This window comes from Diadema setosum, chromosome 13 (genome assembly GCF_964275005.1).
Source record: "Diadema setosum chromosome 13, eeDiaSeto1, whole genome shotgun sequence".
Taxonomy (NCBI): domain Eukaryota; kingdom Metazoa; phylum Echinodermata; class Echinoidea; order Diadematoida; family Diadematidae; genus Diadema; species Diadema setosum.
In genome coordinates, this window is record NC_092697.1 from 461,233 (window position 1) to 479,330 (window position 18,098).

Sequence of the window (18,098 nt, forward strand, 5' to 3'; positions counted from 1 at the left end):
TCTCGAGGGCTAGGATGTAGTTATAGAGCAGGGAGACAAAGGTCATGTCTACTTCATAAGATGGTTCATACTCTGGTACATCTTGAACTTCCATATCTTGTTCTTCTGCCAAAGATGCAATGATTTCGTGTATCTGCTGCATCTTATACATGCTCTGGATAAGAGGCGGGATGCAATCGGGATCTCGAAATTTTCCATTGCGTAACAGAGCTTAACAGAGCCTATCAATGCACAAGAGAGTTTGATAATCGTATCAGAGCGTTATTTAAAGCGTGATAAGCGCATCAAAGCTTATCAAAGAGTATTAAAACATATCAAAGCGTGATTTAAAGCGTAACAAATCCTGATCAATCGGCATCAAAGCGTGAGAAGCCGTAGCGATTCGGGAAATAATTTGTCGCCCAAAGCGGGAACGAACTTCGTATCAGAGCGTATCAGAGCTTATCAGAGCATAACATATCTGAGGAGATCGTGAGATTTTTTTTTTCAAAAGTAAACAAAAATGACGCCGAATTGATCACCGATTTAAAGCGCGACATTCGGCGTCGGTGTGATCATAGCTTTAACCCTAGTTGGATGGGGCATTGGGGATCTGTTGGCGATTGAGAATGCTCGTGCCGCTGAGCGAATACGTAGCATTCATTAAATGTATTTGTTTGTGCGGCGTCCGGGTAGGTCTTTGTCAGAGTCGGGTGCGGACCGTGGGGCGGGGCTTGGGTGGGAGCGTATTGTACGCTGAAATGAAACCGCGTTTCGCGGTGCGTTGGATGGGGTTTGATGGCACGTGACCAGCGGTCCTCACCCTTGTGACGCTGATCTGCCTGGACGTTGCATAATTAAACTATTTTTTAGTCATTGCTACTGTTCACCTCATCACCGTATAAGTCTATTTGATAATTTCTATTTTAGTGATTACTTCTACTATATAATTACTAATTTGATATTTTAGTTTGAATAATTCGATTCAATTTATATATGACATGCATGAAATCCACTGCATTAGAAACTGCATTTGAGACTGTTTTTATATCTATTTTAATACAGGACATTGTTGTAAAACATCTTTTGCTGAACTTTTTATCCTGATTATTCTAACAAACAAACAAACAAACAAACATAATCATATCTAAGTTATATGTATCGCCCGTAATGGGACACGGAGACGACACAAATTGTGCCATATCTTTCCACAAAGATTTATAAGCAGTGAACAAATAGGACATTTTGACTCACAGCTTATGCCTGCCCAAAATAATCCACATGTAAAACATGCCCCTTTTCATGGCGTATTACGTATAAATGATATACAACTTAAAAGAGCAATCACAGAAATATGAAATGATTATATAGTAGTTGATTCCCTATATGCCTCTTCCTGAATTCAATTGAAAATCTGTTTCTTCCTCTCTCTCTCTCTCTCTCTCTCTCTGAATATCTTATCAGTGCTATGGGAGGATTTTGAATGTTGATATGATGAATTCCTGTATTTCACGAAAGGTGAACGTATATGACACTAAAAAAGTCACAGTCGGTGTTGTGGGGAAAAAATAAAGTTTTTTTTAGAGCTCGCTATTTAGCTCCGTTCCCTCTCATAATGTTTTAATCTATTGTTTTCGTCTGAACACATTTGGGTAATACGATATAAGATGAGTGATACAAAGACTTGTTAGAATAAAAAATCATGAATAAATTCGAAGAACTTCGTAGCTGCTCAGTGGGTGGACGTTTCGGAGCAGATTGACGACCAAAAAAGAATTCAAACTGTCCTTCTCAGGACAATCACATAGTGACGTCACAAACTTTTCACACCTTTCATTGCACACATCACGATGAGCGCCAATACTTTCAAACAAAACAGAAACAAGGTTTATGTTCCATCAGCGATGGCCTTTATGCCGAGTTCTAGTTTCTTCGCTCTATGCTTCTGAATTTAGTTCTTTTCATGCAGGAATAATAATTACAGGCGATGCAGACACTAACGATAATCCACTGTGCAAAATGGTTGTCAAAATGTGTCAATTCTTGAGAGAATGTCGAAAGATATTGAAAGTCTAGTTAAACCCTTGAGCACTTATTGAGTGATTGCTTAAGTCTGGTGGAAGACCGCTGAAAGACTATTTTCGTGAAGGACTGTCCAAAAACTATTTCAACCCATTAAAAAAATTGAGAACATGGAGACCACGAAATTCACTGAAAGAAAGTCCGCATTCGAAATAACGGAGACGCCAGAGAGACCACTGAGAGACTCAATATTGGCAAGATCCTTAAACAGTCTTCGAGATCAGATATAGATACTGTCTACGTAGAATGACTTTAAAAAGAACTTAGAATAGCCACTGAAAGGCCAAAAAGCAATATTCCAGCAAATTTCTTAGAGATCTCTGTGGGATTTTGAGGATTGCGAACGTTCACGGAGAGACCAATAAGACTATTGAGAGATCACTGAAAGATAATCTGGCATACTCCCTGAGATCAATCAAGATCTCTGAGAGACTAGTCGTCCTTTAATCTCTAAAAACTTGTCAGTGATATCTTCTCAGAAAACGTGCTACATCTTGAGAGACCGTTGAAAGATACTAGTAATTTTAAGACTCGTAAAACCCCTTGAGTACTCGTTGAGAGCTCGCTGAAAGAAAATTTTAATGAAAGACCGCCGAAAGACTTTTTAAAACTTTTAGACTATGGCTATAACACGGAATTCCCTTTTTTCCCAAGTTTAAGGGCGGCGAGTTAGCTCAGTCGGAAGCGCGTCTGCCTGACGATCCAAAGGACCCGGGTTCTATTCCCAAGTCCCACTGAGCAACGTTGTGTGTAATCATACCGTCCCCTATACAGTAAGAGGCAAACACTCTGTCCCTCGGATAGGACATAAAATGGAGGTCCCGTGTGTGTGAGAGTCACAACTCATGCATGTAAGAGATCCCTCTTCATTTATTCATCGCAAAGAGCAGGGTCTTTAACCCGGTGAAGGTCCCACCTAATATCCAACACCTGGACCCCATGGAAGACCAGCTATTGCAGCTGACGATGGGCTATCCATCCATCTTCTAAGATGGAAATGAAACAAACACACAGACTGAAAAAGTTTGCTTTAGGACTCATGAAAGACTTCGGAGATCATGGAAAGTTCACTGAAAGATCGTTAAGAGATCTTCTAATTTGTACGGTCTTTCAGTGGTCTTTCAGAGTTTGGCCATATGTAGAATGAGGATGTAAGGAATTGCAGGCGACACACTCCGTAACGATAATCCATATATGGTGGAAAATGGAAAATGGTAACTCTGTATGGAGAAGAATAAAGATTTTATGTGGAATTCAACTAATTTGCATTTTATTTGTACCTTTGACATACTTGTTGACATACTCATTTCAATTAAACAGTATGAATATAATAACTGCATCCGTCTTTTGCCTTTTTTTATGCTGTGTTATTTTCGAGGAAATCATTCAGACGAATGTAAAAGGGTCCGTGAGGGAAAGTACTAAATGATGTACAACATTCTTTTTTTTTTTCAATTATTTTCTCAGATGAAGGAAGTTGCCCTCATCATAACGTGTGTGTATTCCCTGGCCATGTCTATTCTTCTGTGCTACGTGCTTTTTCAACGCACATCAGGCAACCAGGCTGGTATCGACTCTATTGCTCATAATATTATAGCCAAGCAATACCTTTCCGATGATACGGCCATAAACGTCCCTACTGTCGCCTCGGTCAATCGCATTGTCGGCAAGTCAAACAGCTCGCTGCTACGTCAAAAGACACCACCACCAGCACCAGTTCTCAGGCCTAGTTCTCCACCTATAAACACATCCATAGCGCCTGGCTATTTCCTTTTGGATTCAAGTGAGGTTTGTACACGATAAAGGATTATTCGTTTTGTTCAAATAGGTTATCGTCTGAAGCTGAAATGAGGTATTCTATATACTTAAAGAGCATTTTCGAGCTGATCAATTTTTGCTTTATTTTAGGATAACATTTATTCCATTTACTTTGAAATGGACAGTAAAATATCATATTCTTGTAAAGTTTTCAACTCTGAGTCACGCATACACGCATAATAAAGTCATATAGTTGTTCTCATATCAAGAGCCACAATTTAAGAAAACATAAAAATGCATTTCAGTAGAAAAAGGAAACTATTCTCCCAATATTGAGGACTGCTACTGAAGGCAAAGGGTCGATGTGAACAGATAAGTTACATACCTTTGTCTTAACTGCTCTCTTACTGATTACAATCACACTGTATAGTTCTTCATTCTTCGTGCTATAATTCTTACTAAATATAAATTTGCTTGTACAATGTGTATACAATGATTGTGATGGTGATGACGATGATCATGATAATGATTATCGATGATTTTCACCCTTCGGACTCGAAGATGAACACGGCTAAAGATTACTGTCACGATTCGGCTCCCTATCTGTATATCCCGTTAATCGTTCTACCCAATTTGTCCTATGCTTACCATTTAGCCATTTTTAGGTCGCTGCCACAAATGCGCTTTAGTCTCGAGTTCGGGTCATCTCCGGAACTCCGGAGCCGGAGCCGACATCGAAAGAGCCGACTGTGTTCTTCGGATGAACACGGCCACGGTCAAAGGTTACGAAGAAGACGTCGGGACACGAACCGACATACGCATCATCGGCCACGTCAACCTGCCGCGTGGTCTAGTGAAGAGTGGGAGTCTCAGGGCAGAGATATTGTCACAAGAAAAGACTAGGGCAAAGTACATCGTTGTACCATGGCTCTACGAAGAGAATGTGAATATGAAGACTAACAAAATCGTCCGGCTTGCACGGAGTTTCAAGAGGAGATATCGTCACCCAAAGTTCGTCTTTTTGACCAAGGAGAAGCACAAAGAGTCGGAAAATAGATACCTCATGGAAACCGGATTTAAAAGGTAAAGTAACAACAACAAGCGAAAAGAAAATAAACTATCTCGTTTTTCGCTCTCTTATGACTGTTCAGAAATCTTTTTAGAGATTAACCAAATGACTGATTTCCCGTATTATTTTATTCTTTCTTCGCGTTATAATAATTATAATCGGAACATTGTTTCAGATTATCCCGTTTTATACGTTAATAAGCAATTTTTAATTCTAATACACACACACACACACACATATTTAAACATGTTGAGATTTCACGTTTTGGCTCCACGTAGAAATGAAGAAACAAACTGCATGGTAATGCATTTTTGGCCAATAAAGAATGAGTTTATTCGACTCGAATTTTCGGCGTCCTAGCCTTCTTTTCGAGTCTTGACAAGACTTGACAAATATGTATGTATATATATATATATATATATATATATATATATATATATATATAATGTATATCTATATACATATATATATATTGAAATCAGAAGTATGAAAATGAATCGAAATTGAAATTGAATATATATATATATATATATATGTATATATATATCTACATACATATATATGATTATATATATATATATATATATATATATATATATATATATATTGTAGACTTCATTTTTCTGTCGTCAACACTTACAGGGCCTCTCTGAACACGTGGTTCAGCACAGGATTCGTTTCAATGATGTTCGCTCTCGATGTGTGTGACGAAGTTGAAGTCTTTGGATTGTCCAACAGCGACTACTGCAAGTGAGCATCCCAGGCCTATATAATTTTCAAGAACCTTGTCCTGAAAGCAAGAGATCATTAAGCAGAGGGGTGAAGAGAAGATAAGAGTACAAATGGAATTGTAAGATTGCAACTGCTGATCTACATTCAAATCTTAACGTCTCGGAAAATCAGCAGTTGCGATCTCACAAATTTCATTTTTACAGAGGGCTGACAAATTGAAGAAGACAAAGGGAATGGCTAGTAACTGTTCAGTGGGAATGATGGGGGATGATTGTTCAAATCCCTGTGGGGTTCATTTAAGAGTATACATTATATATCTATTGTTGTGTGAAAATTATTTGCTTCAGAAGTCTCATATTCGAGTAATGTGAGTTTAATGTTTCCAGGTTAGCATGCCTGTACAGTGACGGGGCGATCGTTAACGGGCCGTTAACAATCAGTTACCAGCCATCCCCTTTAAACATCAGATCTTCACCCCTCTATTGCTTTCATTTACTGTGCCTTGTCTGCCTTGGACTACTTAACATAACAATGTCGGAATTTTGGAGCTTAGGGGATTTGTTCCAAGTTCATCATGTCACTGCTGGCAACCAGGGACAGCCTGGTGGTAGTGTCGCTGCCCGTCAGGCAGTATGATAGGTTCGATTCCCATTGGTTCCTTTTTTCCCCCGACATGTTTGTTAAAATATAGATCATCAGTTGCGATCTTACAAATTTCATTTGTACAGAGGGCAGATAGATTGAAGAAAACTCATACCTCTAATCTTATCATCCTTTCAATATGAATTTTGTATTTCATAACTCACTTCTTCTACTGCACCTTGAGCACGCTAGATATGTGGAATTGGCGCATAAGTACCCTGTATTATTATTAATAATAATAATAGGAGAAGAGGTAATTCCTATTGAATGCAAAGTCCTACCCTTGTTCAAATTTCATAACGTGTTTTCGTACTCATAAAGCGTCGTAATTGATGTGCTATCAAAATATTCATTTGTATGATCTACAAGGATAACAATCGGAATTCAAACGGAAATATCATATTAGACTGGAAACTATTCAAATTGATCTAACATTGTGATCTAATGTTTTGCTCCTTATCGTTAGCCGTCTTGGCCAAAATCAATTCTGTTAATCTAATGGTTGTATATGTATGTATTAGACTTGCAATGCAAATAACCATGATCATGATAATATAATATACATTGAACAATTCATCGGCGGTGATCCGAATCGTCGTATATCCCGATTTTTTTGGTCAATTCTTTATTTTGAGAGTTTCAGTCATTTCGATAGTAGACATTCCGTTTATAGACATATTATGAAATTTTCAGTTTCTAATTTGATGTAATTTGATGCAATTTGATGTAATTTTTCTGTGATTATCACTTTTATATGAGTCTTGCCATTTCATTTTGTTCATTTCCCCACAGGTGCGCGTGTTAAACAAAACAAAAACAAAAACAAAAAACGATGTGCCGTCCTCTCCTCTATATACGACGGTTCGGATGACCGCAAACACGGTGCGCGCGGTCAGCCAAACCGTCGTCGTGTATACCCAATACATGGGAAATGACAACAGTCTTTGCAAACTGAAACAAACAAACAAACAAACAAACGTACATGTAACTCTCTTGCAATTTCTCGCATAATTCCTAACAATACGACTCGACAAAAAACATCACACGTTACAGTAAGAATTAAAGTGTGACTTATTACAAAAAAATAATTGGAAATGCCAGACATAAAAGTGTAGCAATCTTGATTGTAAAAATGGGGGAACCTCAAACCCGATTATCTCGAAATATCATTCTTACGTGACGGTTCGGATGACTTCCGACGAATTGAGATAAGTAGGTCATGAGGTCTCTTTACAATTTGACGTTGTTTCTCCTCTTGACGATCCCTTTCTAACTTCACGTTAAACGTTTTCATACTTCACATGCAGATTACATCCGAAATCACGTGTGCTTTACCACTACTACGGGCCGTCCACGCAAAGACAATGTACGATGTTGAATCAGCACGAGAACATGAAGAAATCTGGGCATAGATTCATAACAGAGCGTGTCATGTTCGCGCGTTGGTCATTAGTGTACAATCTGACCTTTCACTATCCATCTTGGAGAGCCACCATTCAGAATACCACAGCGCTCGTCAACACGGAGTTTTTGAGCAACTACAAGTCGGCGCTGAAAAACAAAAGCGCGGACCACTCACCGCGAACTGTGATAAAGAACGGACGTAAATTTTTAATAATGCACAAGCGTATCATAAAGAAGCGAGTCAAGCACGTTGCGCCAAAAAACAGGACAACAAATCTAAAACCAGACGATGGAGCAAAGTCAAGTAGAGCTGAGGATAAACATAGCCCTGATGGGCGGGAGAAAGTGTTGGAGAACAACGTTAAAAGAATCGAAACTAAAAAGATAGTGAGAAGACGGGTTCAATAGACAGGTCGATTTCAGAAAAAAAAAACACATAAAAGGCAGTAATTCATTTGTCTTTACAATAATATTGTAAGCGTTCCTAAATGTGAAAATGTTTTTTGCATAACATGTCCCAGTGTCTACGCAATTGGAATATCTTTTTATAATTCATAATGTATAATGTAACTGTGGTTGAATAAGGGAAATAAAGCATCTTCCCACTGTACTGTGACATAACGATAGGATTCCTGCACCTGTGATGAGCATCTTTAATGTAGAGGTACATGAAAAATAAGGCAGCCATAGAGTCTGACATAAAACTTATTTGCTACTTGTCCTGATCATTCATCTTGTGCCATCTACTCCACGGGCTTGCTTTTGCTGTTCCACGACATTTTCTCCTGCGAATTGTTCCAGTGAAATATCTTCACGCAAAGCCAAGTATAAATTCTACACACCAACATAACCCTACCCTAAACTGCTAAACTTCACATAAAAATAAATCTAAAACCCTAACACAACCCTACTCTAACCCTTAGTCCTGTATAAGTACAAAGTTATTGTTGTTGTTGTAGTTGTTTGTTTGTTTTTTACATGCGTTTGAAAAAAGAGGAAATAGATAGCTTCGGTTTTGAACGGCCTAGAATATGCTTTCAAATGAAGGGTGAGAATCTCAAAGAGGAGATAGTTATATGAATAATGTAGAACAAGACGACTTAAACATTCTCTTGGCGTGCTTGGTTTGTAACTACGGGTTTTCTTTGATCAGATCCTTTATACACGTTTATATTCATTAATGGATTACAATAATCATGATGCAATTTATTATAATTTAAAGTAGTAATTATCGATACCATTATCTTTATCAGTGTCAGTATTCCTCATAATGGTCATTGGTGTTACTATTGTTAGCATTATGTATTATTATTATTATTATTATTATTATTATTATTATTATTATTATTATCATTATTATTACTACTACTACTACTACTATTACTATTATCACTGTTATCATCATCATCATTATCATCATCATTATCATTATTGCATTCCTACAATAACATCACAGGCAGTGCAGTATCATTCCGCATCTTGTTTCAAATGCCATAAACCAAAATGTGAGTATAACGTGGCATGTACCGGGCAGGGGTTATCACTCTTATTACAAGGTATAAAAGGGTATTCATTCCGTGAGCACGACTTGCTTGTGTGAAGGACGTGCAGTAGCTTCGGACATTTCGATGTTTATTTTCCTTAAAGTATATTTTACTGAAGATGACATCACGAAAGGCGAGTTTCTTTGTTTCTGTCACCTTTTGGGAGCGGAGAAAAGTTTACTTGGCTAGAAAAATTCAGTTAAATATTCCAAATATTCTTTCCGTTGCTTGAGGATATCGAGCTGGGGTTTTGATTACTTTCCTGCTTGAATCATTGTAGCCTCACCGGTCGGGAGTGAAGGTAGTACAGGAATCCTTTAATTCCTATGCAACAAGTTGGTGCTTATTCTTTAACACAGTGAATGTCTCGTAACACATGATTTGTGAAGCGCCCTCTTTGCTAGACTATGCGCCGTAAGTAAATTTTTTATTCATCATTCTATAAACATCCTGTTTGCTGAACAAACAATAACAGCCAAGATGGGCGAGTTCTTAAAATTTTCACTAACTGACTCATCTGTGTATTTAACTATAAGTTGTTGTTTTTTTTTTTTTCCTTTTAAACTTGTTAATTTCCATTTAGGCTTTACTTGGGTATCACTTGCAGTATTGGTGCCAGCTAAGGTTCCTTTCTCGATTTTAAGCGATTTTCAGCCTCAGTTTCTCCTCAATAGGTGCAACACTCACTAACATACAAACATACGTGTACCTATCTTACTCAAGCTCGTATGCGTGTATGAAAGTAATTTCAAGCACCGACATAAATGTAATCACTCTCTTCATAAGACGAGCATCATATTGATCTACACTTGTTTTATCGTTTTGATGTTATGTATTATCGGTTACCAGACAGCAAGACTTTTTGCTTATTCTTGACATCCGTTCTGTATGGATATTGGTGTATTACAGATGGTGAATATCGGGAAAATTGTTGAAATTGTACAAAATAATCAAAACTTGTAATATCGTAATTTGTACACGTATGTATAAATAACGTTTTACGAAACTGGTGAAAATTGATTGAATTGTAAAGCAATATCCTATACAAGGAATCAAATCAAATAAATAAAATCAAACAAAAATCTGGAAAGATGGCTCAGCTGGCCGCATGGTTGACAGCAAATATTTTACCACAGAATTCTTTATCACGTATCAAGCTTACAATAAACTTTTTGAACAAATATTGACTTGCTTCACACTACTTCCGGATATTTAAACACTTCCTTTTAATATCCTGGTTATCTTTTATATTCTCTGGACTCCTTGAAACGATAAGTAATTGGTATAAAAAACACACGCCCACACCCATACACACCTCCTTCGTGTACCAGGATACTATTGTGGGCAAGGGCAGAAAGTAAAGGAGAGCTCTTTTACATTGGCTTCATTTAACCTGGAGGTGAGAAAATACAAAATTCCTGAATCCTACACAGAAGTCCCAGGCAATAACCGTTAATTATTGGCTTGACATACACACAGCAAAACCAATTCAATAGATATTTTAGATACTCCAGTAAGCTGATGATTGTATTAAATCAAGTAAAACATTGATGGTCAAATAACTTCGACTTTCTTTGATGATTATGATTCGTGTTTATAGGCACTAACTAGGTGATTTACTGACATGAAATATCGTGCTCATTGTTTTAAATTGTCTACTATTCTGATCTAATAGAATACATATTAATTAACCTCACTGGTTTTGACAGGTTCTATAGATGGGCAAGGCATTAATTAGTAAACACGAGACGGCATGTGAGACATAATGTGTGTTAGATGCCTTGTAGTGTCGAGTAGCATCTTATGGCACTCATGGAGTTTATACGTAGATTCCTCGATAAAGTGCTCAATATACTCAACATCTCGTAAAAATTTTGATTATCACCCAGGTCAATGCAGCAGAACCGAAGACAGCCTCAAGAAATGTCATCTATCACCACTCCACATCCAAAACACAGCAGCAAGCCTAAAGCTTGAAAAATTAATAACAGAAAACAAAGAAATAAAAGAGAGAAGCTGAATAACCAGAAGTTACTCCTCACCCATATAATCTATCCGACACCACGGACCAGAATTCCCTGCCCGATAAAATAGAATAATGAATACATGTGCCATTTTTTTTCCCTTTCAAAGCCAACATGAAAAGGCATGCCATATCAAATTATTACGATTAGTCGACTTCTGATTATTGTAACCACGAAATTTTCTTTGCCTTTGATGTCTTTTGGTCACTCTCCGTGAGTCTTTTCACAATAAACCATTCAATAGAGTTATTGAAAAGAACACCTCGTTTGGTGAGCACATTCACTTCCACCAGCATTCACCTCACTCATCTTTTATACTCTCTTGTACCTAAATAATCCTTTGTTTATTACCTCTATGAGACACAGAATAGCGGATAACCTGGCTTCTTTTTCGTTAAGTACACTGTACACATAATGTTGGATTCATGATATTTTTCCAAAGCTGTTGTATCTTCAAACCATTTACTTATTTGGCGACAGCCTTCTGCATTCAAATCCCACGATACATTGTACCATGTTAAGAAGCGTCATTGTTGTTCAATTATCATGAATATCTCCAAATCAACGTGCTTCGTTTATACGTAAATTTAAGTTATGTTCAAATGTGCTAACTGTTATGTATATATCTTTTATGTTAAAAAACCCGGACTGTTTTCTTTTATTTGAAATATATGTTTAATGCAGAAAATTCTGAATAAATTGAATTGAATTGAATTAAAGGATAGTCGCTGGCCATCCGACAAAAAAACAAAAACAAAAAAAAAAAACAAAAACAAAACGCGAATTCACTATTTTTGTTTGTTTTGTTTTGTTTTGTTTTGTTTTGTTTTGGTATAGATCACCCTTGTTCGTCTCTGGTCTTTGATCGAATGGAATGCAGATTTTCCTTTTTAATATTTACACTTACCTACAAAGCAAACGATCCACTTTACACCACGCCCCTCCATACCATCGAACTCTTGGTACTCAAGAGGCACCTCCGTCCGTCTTGTAGTTCAACCATCGCACCTGTAACCTGCAACCGATCCTCTACCACGCCCCCTACGGCAATACAACCTTTAGTTTCTGTGCCTGATCAAAAGACGGATAGGCTCAAGTTAATATACGACTAACCATGTGGAAACGTCTAAAACTCAAAATCAACCATTTCATTCAATGTATTATAGTATAGGAGTATAGCAATTCATATATGTGATGATAAATATAATCTGATTTATCTTTCATTATTATGTGTTTTGTCCGGTCTCATTTCGATAGAGATGACTCCAGATTATTGGATCATCCACATGAAATCTGCCACTATCATTCAAAAAATGAATCTGGTGTTTCAAAATACTTGAAATTGAAATTTCATGGTGGAAAACTAGAAATTTGATTTTGTAAATAAAAACAAAACGCTCCCCTGATATCTGCATTAACGCATTTTTGGGAAAGCTAATGAGATATGTATTTGACTTTTGTAGAAACCTACGTAAAACTTGCAGAAACAATAGCCAACAACAACAGAGTGAATAGATTAATGTTTGTATGTACATGTATATATATTTCTATTCATTTATTTTCTATTTATTCTTTTATTTATTTTTTTATCTATTTTTTATCTATTTATTCATTTATTCATTTATTTATTTATTTAGGCAATCATACTAAACTAGCCCACAAGATTCACTCAAATAGAATTCACAAAAATCATATCTCCATTCTACAATACTAGCGACCTCTGAATCATAGCTAGGCCTATCTCTCTTTATCTCGTGAGCCCAATTCAGACTTTTCTTGTTCTTTGTGGCCTTCTTCCCTCAGCCAACATAACTGCTCAAGCAAAGGGTCAACAACTACTTAATTCTCAAAACAACAGCGAGTGTGAGTTTTTTGTTCCATAACGGTGTGGTAGGAAGTAATGTCCGTCCGGAAAAAGACTCCGGGGGACCTTATTTCCGGGTTCGAATTTAGGAAATAGTATCCTAGAACCAAATATCCGTTTCGCAAGGACCTAATCGCCGCCGAGGGGGATCGAATCGCCGGGTTTGTACGAAGAAGCCTATTCGGGGGACCAAATCGCCGCTGAGGGGGTCGAATGGGCGGATTTATACGCAAATTCGGGGGGACCAAATCGCCGCCGAGAAAGGACTTGATCGGTGGGTTTAGAAGAACAAGCCTACTATTATACTGTAGTATTCGCTAACGTCAAAGTGCAAGGGACTTAAATCAGCAGGTCAGAAGGATGATTTGCCGCTGAGGTGTTGTTATTTGATTTGTTTAGTGGATTCAAGAAATAATAATATAACTGTTCCATAATAGTCCCTTCATGGTGGGGTTATTGACAAATGTGATTCCTAGCAGTAGGCTACTTTACAGTTAATGTTGGGAATTGGGCTCTTTTGGCATAAGGTTAGGTACGCTTAATAACAACACCCCCCCCCCCCACAAACTAGTATGATTCTCAGTGCAAGACCAATTATTGGCATAAAAAAGGGAAATCATCACCTTTCCTCCATACATGCAATCTATCAGCTGTTTCTCAACAGAAATGACAAATCCAATAACACTAATAGCATCCTGCACTAACAAGAAGGTAATACCAGGGGCCGCAGAAAAGAAGTTGATGCTATTCAATCCTTTGTCGAAATCATCTCACAATATAGGCCTGTTATCATATTGTCTTATATTCTATATACAATGTTATATTTACCTCATTCTCTGTTGCCTGAGAAATTGAAATGTACATACTATGTTTTTGTCGAAAGACGAAATGAACTTTGAATGACATACAAATTATGGGCAAAATATGCAAAGAAGGAGCTGCCATGTAGGGACCTACTTCTAAGGGCAGTATAAATATCATATTGTCCATGAATGTTTTCACTATTTTTATTATTTTTTTTTGCACTTCATCGTATAGGGAACAAACTGATTATCAGGTGTAGAAGTCAACGAAGTAGGAAATTTGTAAAGTATTTGCAAATAGGTTTCCCTTCTCTGCATGCTCCTGATCATATATACGGTATGATATCTTTTACCGCATAATCTGGACGAATCAGATCATGAACAAAGGATTATTCAATTCAATTTGATTCAATTCATTTATTTTCATTCTTCTTTTTCCAACAAACATAAAACAGAATAAATCAGGAATTACATCATGAACATAAACATTCGCCTCTGCAAGAGATAAAATGATACAGTTTAACATAAGAATGCATACTGGCAAAAATGCAAAGTTATGTTTTAGTTAAGAAAACAAATTGAGAGGTCCACTAACAAGCTTGTATACTGTTAACCGCTCAAAGAATCTTATGAATTACTTATTTACAAATACTTATCACAAATATAATTTACGACAGGACGGAACAAAACAGGATAAACACAAGACATCTTGACAGAATAGATGGAAAGAACGGAAGGAAAAAAAAAGAAAAAAGAGAATGCCTATACACGCTGAACAAGGGAAATGGAACAGGGAATTGGGGTGCTTCAGAGCTCACAGCTCACAGCTGTGGAAGTATCATTATAGCTAAATCATTGCGAAATAATGAATTTAGTGACTGACTGATTGATGGTGTATTGAACCCTGAGGTTGATGAGACCTAGCTAATAAAGAAAAAAGATATCAGAGAGGATTTAACAGAAAGAATTTCAACTTGCACTTAGAATAATACAAAGATGAATATTTTTTTTTTTTTTTTTTTTTTTTGCTTCACAGCTTAATGAATTCCAAAATCTGGGACCGGTGTAAATAAAATGTATTCTGAGCCAATAAAGTTCTCAGGAGGGGTAAATGAAACTCATCGATTGCCTAGTGGGATATTCATGAAAAAACTGGTTCCGTGGGAACATTGAATTGAAAATATTGGAAAGTGCATTTGTGTTGTAATTAAACACAAAACTTGCCAAGATGAAAAAATAAAGGTACAAATCTTTGATTTTCAAAATCTTACATTTAGTGAATAATGGATCTGAATAAGAACGTGGCGGGATGCCACAAATAATACGAAGTGCTCGTTTTTTTTTTCTTTTGTAACAGTAGTTTATCTAGTATAGTTTGATGGGCACTACCCCATGCTAGGAGTCCGTAATCAAGATAAATCAAAATTAGAGAAAATACAACCGCAACAAACAGGGTAATTTGATATGAAACTTGAGTCTATCAATGATATCAATATTAGTCGAAATTATGCGGCCTCCACTAAAGTTTATCGTCCATCGTGATACGTGCAGAGTCATCAGAAATAACCTATGCGTAAAGCTTCTGGAATTGCTAAAAAGCATATTACTCGATTTTCTGGAGATTAAGTGATAATTCAGTAGCTCTTATCCACTGAAACACTTTTTCTTCAATTCGGAATTAACGATTCGAACGAGAGTATCTGGATTTTGGCGAGAAAAGAAAATATTTGAGTCATCAGCAAAGAGTATAAATGAGAGTATGTCACATGATCTGCAAAAGCCATTCATGTAAATAACAAAAAGTAAAGGTCCTCTAACAAGCTACCCTGTGGGACGCCACAATGAATCCTATAATAGACTTGAGTTGTTCTCGTTCAGAGTTATGTATTGTTTTCGATGTTGTAGGTAATTCCTGAATCACTCCAAGGCCTTCTCCCGTATTCAATAATAAGACAATATTTTGTGAAGTAAAATATCATGATTAATTGTATCGAAGGCCTTGGAGAAGTTCAGGAAGATACCAATAAGATAAGAATGATTATAAATAGTATGCGCGGTGTGTGGTCAATAAACTTCAAATGGACATGAACGGTGCTGTGTTTCTGACGAAACCCAAATTGAGAATTGGTTAAGAAAATTCATTGTTCTTGTAAATATTGTTAACCTAAGACCCTAAGAATATGAACTTAACCAGGGAGGTGTCTCACCTCCCTGACCTAACTATTATAGTGTTGATGAAGAATTCAATAAGTGAGTACATGAATTTACAACATGCATCTTTTTCACTTCTGCCCTTGATGATGATGATGATAATAATAATAATAATAATAATAATAATAATAATAATAATAATAATAATAATAACAACAAGCTCTTATATAGCGCATTTCAGACTTGAAAAGAATTTCAATGCGCTTTACAAACAAACAGACAAATTATACCATAATAGAAAATGTAGCAACAAAATTACAATTTACCAAGCACAATATAATATAACCCTACAATCACTATTTCTTAAATATACGTACATTAAAGGTCAGAGCTGCCAGTACTACTGAAAAATGACTTCAAGTTTAACAATCATAGGCTATTTCGTAAAGATAAGTTTTGAGTTTTTGTTTGAAATTGTCTATTGGCATCTGACTTCTATAAGTGGGTCTGGCAGAGAATTCCATAGAGTAGGTGCAACAAAAGAAAAAACCCTGTCCCCATAAGACTTCGTTCGAATGGTAGGTACAACAAGCAAGTTTCGAGCAGAGGATCGGAGACATCTAGTAGGCTTATATGGGGTTATGAGTTCTGTAATGTAGTGCGGGGCTGTTCCGTGTAGTGCCTTGAAAGTAATGAGGAGGATCTTGTATTGAATACAATATCTTATAGGAAGCCAGTGCAGATCTTGAAGGATTATGTGTTCACGTTTCTTGGCAAGTGTAACAAGGCGCGCAGCGGAAGGTTGATAAATATTAGCACATAAGAAACGGCTCAAGGTTTATTCACCCCAACGCTTTATGGTACCATACCCAAGAAATAGCTCGAGCAAATCTTCGCTGACAAATAAAACGAAATTTAAGGTCCATAAAACGGGAATTTCACAAGCAGATATTGTACTCAAAAGCAATATGTAAATGCCTTCATTAAGTCTTCATCAAATTACCATTCAAAAGTATTACGGATTGTGGGAAAGACACAAAGAAACTGTATAAAGCTGTTATTGCTTTAACTTTTACCAAAATACCTCACTCATGGTGATCAGACTGAGCTTGAAAATTGTTTTAATCAGAATTTTGTTGGTAGAATCCTGGCAATTCAACAGTCTTTCCAAACTTCCATCGTACAGTCAGATGACATTGTCTGTGAGGCCAAGTAAGAATTGAGTGAGTTACAGTATGTCACTATAAATCTAGATGGTATAGAACATTAACTTATTAATCAAGAACTCACCAAACAAATCACGTGAACTAAATACAATCCCAACAGACAGTGGCGTATCGGTGTGGGGGGCAAGGGGGGCACTTGCCCCGGGCGCCACTTCTTCGGGGCGCCAAAAAACGAAAAAAAAAAAAAAAAAACGAAGAAGAAGAAGAAGAAAAAAAAAACACCTCGACCCGACCCGGGGGGGGGGGGGGGGGGGGCAGTGTAAACCAAATCAAATAAGATAAAAACAAAACATGATGATGACGCGGACAAAATGACAATGTATATTGTGTTCACACATGTCATTTTATATTTAACAGGCAAAATGTTTCACGTAGCAGCGGCTGCAATTTCTTTTATTCTGAAGAGATCGCCGATTGGATCAAAGGAGGGCGCCAACTGTTTCGAACATGGGGGGGGGGGAGGGGCAAAAAACAAAACAAAATAAGAACAAAACGTAATGATGACGCAGAAATATACAAATTTCGGCTCACTCGCTCGTACTAATTCGGAGGATTTTTTCAAGTCCTCTGTTTGTTGGTATAAATCGTTATCTATAACGCCGTCACTATTATTATTTTGACTAGAATTGTAAGATTTAATAAGCAAAAATGACAAGAATTCCATGTTTTGTAAGCTGGAAAACAAAAATTTTCGGCTCGCTCGCCTAATATCTGTCATAAAAAATATAAGAACAAAACGTGATGATGACGCGGAAATAGGGCCTATGCAAATTTCAGCTCACTCGCGCGTACTAAGATGGAGTATTTTTTCAAGACCTCA

The 18,098-nt window shown here is 36.9% G+C and overlaps 1 protein-coding gene across 1 annotated transcript; it reads left to right on the plus strand.

The window, feature by feature from the left end:
* The first annotated feature begins 3,573 nt into the window (after positions 1 to 3,573).
* Positions 3,574 to 11,180, plus strand: LOC140237009 (alpha-N-acetylgalactosaminide alpha-2,6-sialyltransferase 3-like). The gene is made up of 5 exons (XM_072316955.1): positions 3,574 to 3,849; positions 4,475 to 4,902; positions 5,531 to 5,638; positions 7,570 to 8,053; positions 11,100 to 11,180. Exons 1-5 carry the CDS (start codon positions 3,574 to 3,576, stop codon positions 11,178 to 11,180), a joined length of 1,377 nt encoding a protein of 458 aa, XP_072173056.1.
* Positions 11,181 to 18,098: the final 6,918 nt, after the last annotated feature.

Excerpts from the sequence above, each read along its gene's own strand:
- LOC140237009 (XM_072316955.1), top strand. The coding sequence starts at position 3,574 with ATGTCTATTCTTCTGTGCTACGTGCTTTTTCAACGCACATCAGGCAAC. Across the intron at positions 3,850-4,474 it reads TCCTTTTGGATTCAAGTGAG|CCATTTTTAGGTCGCTGCCA; the intron begins GTTTGTACACGA and ends CTTACCATTTAG. Across the intron at positions 4,903-5,530 it reads ATGGAAACCGGATTTAAAAG|GGCCTCTCTGAACACGTGGT; the intron begins GTAAAGTAACAA and ends CAACACTTACAG.